The sequence below is a fragment of the Fomitiporia mediterranea genome (assembly GCF_000271605.1).
Source record: "Fomitiporia mediterranea MF3/22 unplaced genomic scaffold FOMMEscaffold_1, whole genome shotgun sequence".
Classification (NCBI taxonomy): Eukaryota; Fungi; Basidiomycota; class Agaricomycetes; order Hymenochaetales; family Hymenochaetaceae; genus Fomitiporia; species Fomitiporia mediterranea.
This window is the reverse complement of record NW_006760386.1, coordinates 5358845-5368120: the sequence shown is the minus strand read 5'-3', so window position 1 is coordinate 5368120 and position 9276 is coordinate 5358845. Positions and strand designations below refer to the sequence as shown.

General features: G+C 40.2%; 2 protein-coding genes across 2 annotated transcripts; one reads left to right on the top strand and one right to left on the bottom strand.

Moving 5' to 3' along the window:
• Positions 1–69: 69 nt before the first annotated feature.
• FOMMEDRAFT_150807 (protein prenylyltransferase) lies at positions 70–1381 on the top strand (the record flags this gene model as incomplete). The annotated part of the gene is made up of 2 exons (XM_007262010.1): positions 70–113; positions 169–1381. The coding sequence occupies 2 exons, from the start codon at positions 70–72 to the stop codon at positions 1379–1381; spliced, it is 1257 nt and encodes a 418-aa protein (XP_007262072.1).
• A 1000-nt stretch (positions 1382–2381) lies between these two features.
• FOMMEDRAFT_72893 (HCP-like protein) lies at positions 2382–4922 on the bottom strand (the record flags this gene model as incomplete). Its single annotated transcript, XM_007262009.1, has 8 exons — positions 2382–2546; positions 2628–2748; positions 2791–2956; positions 3016–3357; positions 3412–3919; positions 3972–4174; positions 4226–4520; positions 4581–4922. Coding segments are annotated over 8 exons (2142 nt in total), but the record flags the coding sequence as incomplete, so codon positions are not given.
• Positions 4923–9276: the final 4354 nt, after the last annotated feature.

Sequence of the window (9276 nt, the reverse complement as noted above, 5' to 3'; positions counted from 1 at the left end):
ATTGTGAAATGCCCCATGTGCTCCTTTTTAATCCTAATTTGGGTGATCTTCACTCTCCAATTATACGCTATGGATAACATCTCGAAATTGGCTCATCTCCTCACCAGCGCTCCGTAAGGATGTTTTCATTTCATATAATAGTGACACATAAAAATAATAGATATTTAGAAAGACTATTGAGCTAATTCCAGGTTCTGGAGAAGAATGGCTCGAATCCTACCCAGATAATATCTATACACCGTTTCTGTTCGTCGAAGGAAACATAGGCGTACCAGAGAAGGTACTTTACAAGACCTACGTTGCAGCTGTAACTATGCTCGGAAATCCAAGGATGTATCTTCAGAAACTACGAACAAACGAAGATGTAGACAGACGACAAGCTCTGGGTCTGACAAGTGTCATCTTACTTGCGAATCCTGGGCATCAGAGCGCATTGAACATTCGAAAGACGATTATCTTTCGCCCAGACTTCAGCATTTACGGAATGGACGCCATACGTAGCGAACTTATCTTCACAGCTGTACTTCTGTCTGCGAAGGAGTGCGCAAAGGTTTCCATGTTGTGGCACCATCGACGGATACTTCTTTCACACCTCTATCCCACGAGTACAAAGGATCAGTTCGCGATTAAATGCGACAAGGATAATGTGATACCTTTACATACAGATGATCACTTCGTCGCAAACGCCGATCTGTCTGTTTCCGCGTTACAAACCGAGTTCAACGTCGTACGCCATGCATGCGAACTCTATCCACGAAATTACTTCGCGTGGTATCATCGTACCCTCTGCTTACGGTCCTTCCTTACTTACAACTCTGGGTCTCTAGTCAATCTACCGATGATAGACCTCAAAAACGTCCTAACATCAGAGCTTGAGGACGTAAACCTCTGGATCAGTAGGCACGTTTCCGACCATTCCGCCATGGACTATATGTGCCGTATCGTAGATGCGCTGGACGAATTTTTCCCTGTCACTCCTTCGGGAAGAGATCTGGTGCCCGAGGATGAGTTTCCCGGGCTGAGACATGCAATCGCATGTATCAGGAATACACTCAACCTGGTCGAGGCATTTCCCTCCCATGAAGCGCTTTGGCTTTACTTACGTCGGAATCTCCTCATGTTCAGAAAACGGGCTACTGCAAATATTTCAGAGGATCCGGCGGTCAAGACCCAGAATGAGATGACGACAGAAGCTGAGTCGTTGGCTAGAAACATCCTCATCGCAGCAAGGCAGAGATGCGAAGCCAGTAGCGACACTGGTTCCCCGAACGACGATAACGAAGTACACATCATTTCAAGGTATTCGTTGCGCTTTCTCCTCTGGCTGAGAGAACTGGTAAGCTTCACGCCATTCATACTATTCGCTTCAGGAAGGCGTTGATATCTGGGTTTCTAGTATTTGGAGAAAACAGTGAATGAGAAAGTAAGCGAGGAGTACGACTGCCTCGCTCTGGCTTGTGTTCACTTCAGAGATGCCTACGCAAAAGCGATGGAATCTAGGAGCACAGCCATACTCTTGCGGACTATTTCCTCTGTCGAATAAACTCGCTCAGTCACCGCATCCCACCACATCTCAAAATTAGACAGGGGAACAATGCGACGTTTCTATTGTACAAATGAGTAGATATAGCAGGACCAAAGGCTATCGCATGACCGCCCACTCGTCCCTCGCAGGATCTCCCTCAGGCGGGAAAAGCCCACCACCGCCTCCGTTCGGATTCCCAACATTCTGCTGTTGCTGTTGCTGCCCTTGCGGTGCTGCACCACCTCTCCCAGCCGCATTCCTCCTCTCTTCCTCCTCCCTTCGTCTCCTCTCAAACCACTGTCCTCGGACATACATCAACACGGATACAAGGAGACATAAGATGACAAGCAACATCGTCTCCGCGAAATCATCTACTTCTTCCTCTTCGTGATTACGATCTCGACGACCCGGACCACGCATGGCGCCGTCGAAGTAATCTTCAGGACCGAAATCGTAGTCGCCCTGGTCGCGTTCGGAATCGGCTGCGCGTCGTTCGCGTGCCCACTGTATGGCAAGTGAAATAAATTACAACGCGGGTGAGAAGGAATGTTAGATACGAGAAGAGGTGGAAGAAGAATTACCTGTATAGGATCTTCCTCACTCAGCCTCCGATCCTCAGCACCACGCATTCTTCGTCGATGATCGTCTTTTGCTTTTCCTTTATACCATTTTGCATCATCTGTTGTGTCCATATACTCCTCATCGCGCTGAGCAGTGAGTTCACCGCCCTCTCCACGCTCGTCAGAAGACCCAGTCAGAGTCTGTTGCTCTGTCTGTGTTTGGTACGCTATTGTAAGTTCAAGAAAGTGATTTCATGATTAGTTTATTATAGGCCTCTGCATTAGACAGGCATGAGTTACGTACCTTCCTCAGGCCAGAGGGATAATCCGTTCTGGCCTCCTGTGAGGGTATGCCAGAAACTTCGAACGTGCAGCTTGATTAATGAGAGTACTACTGGGAGATAGGCTTCGCTATTCGTCTCAAGGGCTAAGTCGTAATGGCGTTTCGCGAGGTGGAAATCCTACCCATGGAAATTAGCGTATGTACAACAATCAACGTTGGATAAGACAACAAGAAGCGGTAAAGAAAACGAGCAACTTACCTGCGGAACACCGACACCATTCTCATACATCCACCCTAAGTTCCACATCGCCATCGCACTCACTTGGGTATCAACAGCACTCTGATAAAACGCTGCTGCCCTTTCCCATCTTTTCTTCTTCCTTTCTTCCCCCGACAACGATTTCTCCTCCGACGTCAATAACTCCTCATCGGAAATGCCAAAACCATGGAAGTAGTAATCCCCAACTTTGACCAGCGCGTCGATGTTACGTTGGTATGCAGACCGCATCCATTGCGTGAGTGCGAGACGCGCAGTTGTGTTGGAAGGTGAAAACGGCGCAAAGCGTGTGAAGCGTAGAATGCTCTTATCTTAAGTGCGATGAGGGCCGTGTTAGAACATATGTGTAAAAGAAATGGATGTGACAAACCTTGATCAAGGATATACGCCAAGTTATTCTGCGCAGGCTCTATTCCCCTCTCGGACGCAATCCACCATCTAAGCATGGCATCTTCCTTCGCTCTTTCCATGCCTAATTTCCACCTAGCTTCACCTTCACGAACTGGGTCATCTGCCCAAGCACCTCGTTCTGCGACGAGCTTGTAAAAGGAAACTGCCATGGCACAGGAACCTTGAACGTGGTGAGGGGGGCTTGCCGGGTTCTGTGCAGACGAAGCGTGGATCTCAGCAAGGTAGAAATATGGTTCAAAAGGTGAGCCGTGACGGATGGCGCTTTCGAAGTAGGTCGTTGCGAGTTTTAGGTCGCCCTTTTCTATGTCAATAGTTAGAAGAACTAATTTTCGTAGAGAAGCCGAAAAACACGTACGGTACTGATACTTCCCGAGATTCACCTGCGCTTCCGCAAGTTCCTGGTTAGCCGCTATCATAAAATGCCCTATCGCTTTCTTTATATCCTTCTTCCCTTCTACGAGCCCATCCCGCAGGATAATACCTAGACCATTATGACACTCCTTATCCCCAAACTCTGCGCCGCGCTCAAACCACATCTTTGCTATTGCAGGATCCTGCTTTACACCTTCTCCTCGTAGGTACATCCTACCAAGGAAACCCGCGGACGCTGCAGCAAAACTGAGAGTACCATCCTCCTTGTATTCTTGCTTTGGTGGCGGCGTTGGTGCACCTGGTGTATCACGTTGCCATATGTGCCGCGCAATGCGGAGGAAATATGATCGTGCGCGAGCATAGTCCCGAGAGATTGCACCAACACCTTCTGCCCCGGATGCGGCCCCACCGGGAAGCGCATATATCGAGCCTTGGTAGAATATTTTACCTAGGCGGTACGCGAAGTCGATCTCGCCGCGATCTGCATTGAACTGAGCAGGAATTGTGAGTACATTTGTCAACGACGACCTGCCTCGAACATACCATGTAGTATTCGAGTACATCCTCCCAAGTCTCTCCAGCTTGACGAGCAGATGCAGCCTTAATGACCGCTCTATGTGCATTCGGGCCTGTAGATGCGACACTTGCACCCGGTCCAAAAGCACCACCGTCAAGGTCCGAGAGTCTTGTCGCGGTATGTAATAACGTGCGACCACCTGGTGGGCCGGAAAGGAACTTCGCCATCGCTAATGTTAATAGTCAATAACAGCATATTAAGAAACAGAAAATTAGCTTACATTGTTCAGCAGCCATCTGATACCATTCGAGTGCTTGCATACACTCATCATTGACACTGATACCAGCCCAATGCCGATACCCGAGAGCCATTTGTGCTCCCTGATCCCCGCCGTGCGCTGCAAAGGTGTAATATAGCAGTGCTTTCGCCTGGTCAACCTCCACAATATTGCTATAGCCGGTTGCATGGAAGAATCCAAGCATGGCCTGCGAAGTCGCATTTCCTATTAAGGACGCATGCGCAGAATAGGCTTCGTACGCTCGAGTGACGTTGTGTAATAATGGAGATAAATGGAACTAATTAGAACTAAATAGTCAGTAATTCTTCAGACTAGCAGAATAAATAAAGACGCGAACCAAAGAAACATGCGCAAGCTTATATAAAGCATCCGTGTGGCCCAACTCAACTGCATGTTCTAGCAGATCGACGACTTTCAACGCTCTCCCCTGCATCTCCCTTTCACTCTTCCTCACCCCTCCATCCTGACCGAGCCTTCGGCTTAGAAATCGTGGTAACCAAGATTGATGTCGTAGCTTGTAAATGATACGGATCGTACTTGCAATGGGACCTTGTTGATTTGGAAACAGTGTAGAGAGAAGAGAATTGGGTTGGACGTCGAGAATGCCTGGTGTATATTGAGGAGGGTATGCGTTTAATCCTGCGAGCGTATGCAATGCTTGCTTATAGGCTTTGTTTGCTAAATAAACTACTGTAAGTATAAAAAGTAAATTTACGGAAGCATTCAATATATACCTTCTTCCATCGGATCCTGAGCAGCTGCACTTTCATGTTCAACCTTTGGAAGGTCAGTCGCCTGTACATTAGGTACCAAGCTTGCCTCTGTCTAATTATGAAGTCTCTCAGCATCAACTCATTGAATTGATGGACTCTCTGGCTCACCGCAACCGACAATGCCTTTGAAGCCTCTCCGGTCCCACTCTCAAGTTGGCCAGCAGCGAAAGTTGCGAGTGCGACGACGCACAAACCGATCCACGTCGTCTTCCGTTTCCCCCTCCCTAACTCTATGCCATCCATACTCGCTGCAAGGCAGGTAAGACCTGCAGCTTTTTACAAGATGAAATGTATGCAAGGGAGTCGACTACAAGTGTCCGTCGCGTTCGGTGACACGTAGACTTGGTAGAGGTTCACTGCCGCACGTGATGTCGATCCTTCCGTGACTGGTACTTACGTAACGTAACTAAGCTAAGGTTAAAACACAAGAGATTGCGTTGTTCGCGGAGAACCAAGCTGGTGAACACCACAAATCAGTCTTCGAGAAAAGTTGTTAACATATATGGAATGACGCATATAAGCAACGGACGTACCCGAGACATAGCTACATATTATATATACGGTAAAATATACCTACTGAATCAACAGACAATGATGCTAAGGAGAGTGAGCCAAGTCCACTATCCCCCCTCTTTGTGTGATCCCTCTAAGCCTCTCACATAATCCCTCTCAACAGGTTATGAGCCTTGCACTCCCTGCCTATGCTTTATCTACACTCTACTATGTCTATGCTCCATCCAGTTCTACACATCACATGCATGCACACAGCATACTATGATGTGGAACTCAACACACCTGTCTGAGTATCCCAAACACGAATTGATACACTGTAGACACACAATCTACTATACTACATACAACCCAGACATTATATGATTGTCATCTTAGTGATTATGATCATTGGCCCAGTAATAACATAATCTATGCAGGCAATGCTGATACTACAATGAGTATCACTTACTACAACATTTAATCACTAAAATATTCTATAATATTACAGAGATCATGTTATTATAAATAACTGATCATACTATGGACAAACGTTAGAAGGATTGAGAAAGCAAACACTACTCATCTGCTATTAATATTATAATAGCACAAATGATTGACACTGTCAACAAACGTGTATATATTATAGTATAAATAAAATAATGACACATATAGTAATATCACAGCCAAACAATTAATGTAAGACATGTCTCGGATATGTTGGACATGTCAGATATGAGATAAACAAGTTAGTAGATATCCATCTGATATCTAAGACATCTGATATCTATGCACTAATACAGCTTATGAAAGCATACAATTATCTATGGACGAATTAATAATAATAATAATAATAAAGTTATAAAGTACATTACAGTAACTATGGTACAGGAACAAGTACACAATTATAGTCTTTAAACAAATAACAATACTTTACACCTATGATAGTGTAAATATATAATAACAATGTATAATAACAGCAAACAGTAGAATAATACCTCTACCATTACTACAACAATGTAACAGAACATATTTAATTGCACAGAATGTAGATATACTTTAACAAAGCATAAATAAACTTATATTGAAGCTACAAAGCTTATATACAAGTGAAGTACTATGCCAATATGGCTAGTACAACAAACAACAGAAAAACTACAACAGACACACTTATTATAATGATTACAAACAAAAACAATCATAATATAATAAGATTAAATAAATTAATAAAACGTTTAACACATTATCTCAGACAGTATAATATATAAAGAAAAGCAGACACAAGCATATCTATTACATCTTATCAGAGATATGAATAGATGCACAACCAATGTTGTAACTGTAAACACACAGAGAGATTTCTTAGCATGTCTGAAATATTACAGACATATTACAAACATTACATTAAAATTTATAAAACAAACAGCACAACATTACAGTGTAATGTTTAAACAAAATGATGTATGTCAAACATTACAAGTTAACTTAAAACATACTGTTATATTATAACACATACTAACAAACGTACAAAAGTAAAACAACAAAGTATTAACACTACTTGTTAGATTACAAATACATGAAAGGAAATCAACAATGTACTTATGTACTTACACTACTTGTCAATTACTTAAAGAATAACCTTCTCAAATTGAAGGGGAGTAATTGAATAATATACACACTAATGATGAACATTGAATTCTTAATGCAGACATATTGACTATGTCACTAAGTGAAATCTGCAATGAATCTGACAAATCTGTTGAACACAAAATACCTTATTAAAGAATATAAAAGTTATACATTACATAACATTTTCAATGCTTATAAAAGTTATTCAAACAGATAATTAATAAATTAATAATAATAAAGCCTAGAAATGGCACATATTCCCAAAGCATTCTTTGCAGCAAATACACAAATGTTCACAATGCAAAACTGCAGATGAACAAATGAATATTCATGATGCAGAAACGTCAATCTTATTACTGATCCTAAAAAAACAATAAGTGATAGAAGTTACAGACAGATATAATGGATCACAAAGGTAAATCATTCGATGCAACACAAAATAACATTGATTGGAACAAATAATGGAAGTCAACACAATGTGCAATTGAACTTCAATGTTAAATAAATAATAATTCCACTACAAAACAAATGCTCATACTTGGCAAATAATATTAATATAATAATCTGATTAACTTAACAAAGTTTAATACGAAAATAAATAAAATACAAACAAATATCACATCATATAACAAAATAATTCATCAATCCAGACTATAGTTCATAGATAAAAGTGATGAATAACAAAAATAATACTTTGGAACATACATAAAACGATAAATAATACATCCATACAATAATACAAATATAATTGCAATATAATTCACAACTACAATCGAACAATACAAAGATAATAACTATATAAACAAGTATGGAGCACATACATATAATTAAATAAAACTATTAAATCAATTCTTGTACAAACAATTAATTTGCCCTCACTGTGCAATTAATACAAGCATGAACAGCATTATAACATTATGAAATACATTGGATAGATACTAATAAGTATATCTATACAATGATTCAAATAAAATAAATAAAACCAATATATAAAACGTTTTACCTAGCAAATCAATTAACAAATAAAACATTGAACAAATACTACAATTGCACATACCACTAGATTAACTAAAGTATGCTAGGAGACTATTATAGTAAACATAATCTGATATATCAATTATATGCAGATTGTGTTACAATACATCATTCTTTGCAAAAGAAAAAGCAAAGAACAATAGCCATAATACTAATAAATATTCATGACATCACAATCACAACAATTCACAATAACACTGTTAATAACAAATAATATGAACGTACATTACTAACAATTTACAACAGATAATTATGTTGGCTATTGAAGAAATAATGCAACAGATTGTATAGTTACTCAGGATGCATCAGAAACGATTCATTACAGAATGCAACATTAATATACAAATATATACAATAACATAAAGTGAACAAACAAACAATACATTCATGATATAATACATACACAATGCACCTAGACACATAGCAAGCTGCCTGCAGCCAGATATAATATCTATACAACAAATATATGTTAGCATAAAACCTTATTGATCTCAGAATGAAGCAATCTGGCAAAAACAAATAACATTATTAATATTACAACATACAATCAATGCAAAGCTTCAATCTGAAGACATAAATCAGCTATTGCTGGATGCTTAACACATATATGAACGTAAACGAATGCAGACAGCAATGATTAAAGAAGGATATCATTGCAACACTGGATATACATTTTACTAGCATGATTCATTAGTTTCACAGCAAAGTAAAAAGAAATTACTAGTAATACTTGAGCAAATTTAATAAATAAAACACACGATTTACAATCTTACACAGCACTCATGAGATTCTGCAGGTCTCTGAAGCACATATGATATTAATAACGATTTCAAACGATTTATTGTGAAAACAATACTGTCATTGAATGGTAAACTATGCACGAACTTCAGATTAACTCTGAACAATTTCAATCATGTCAAACAGTCTACAAGACAATGAACAATGACTTAATAATATAATGATGAACAAACTACAGAACTAATAACATGACACTGAACGAAAACTTAATAAATATCTAACAAAGTACAAAGTTAACACACAGTGGACTAAAATATACAATACGAACGACACATTTATATTATACAAATGATATTATTATATGCAATA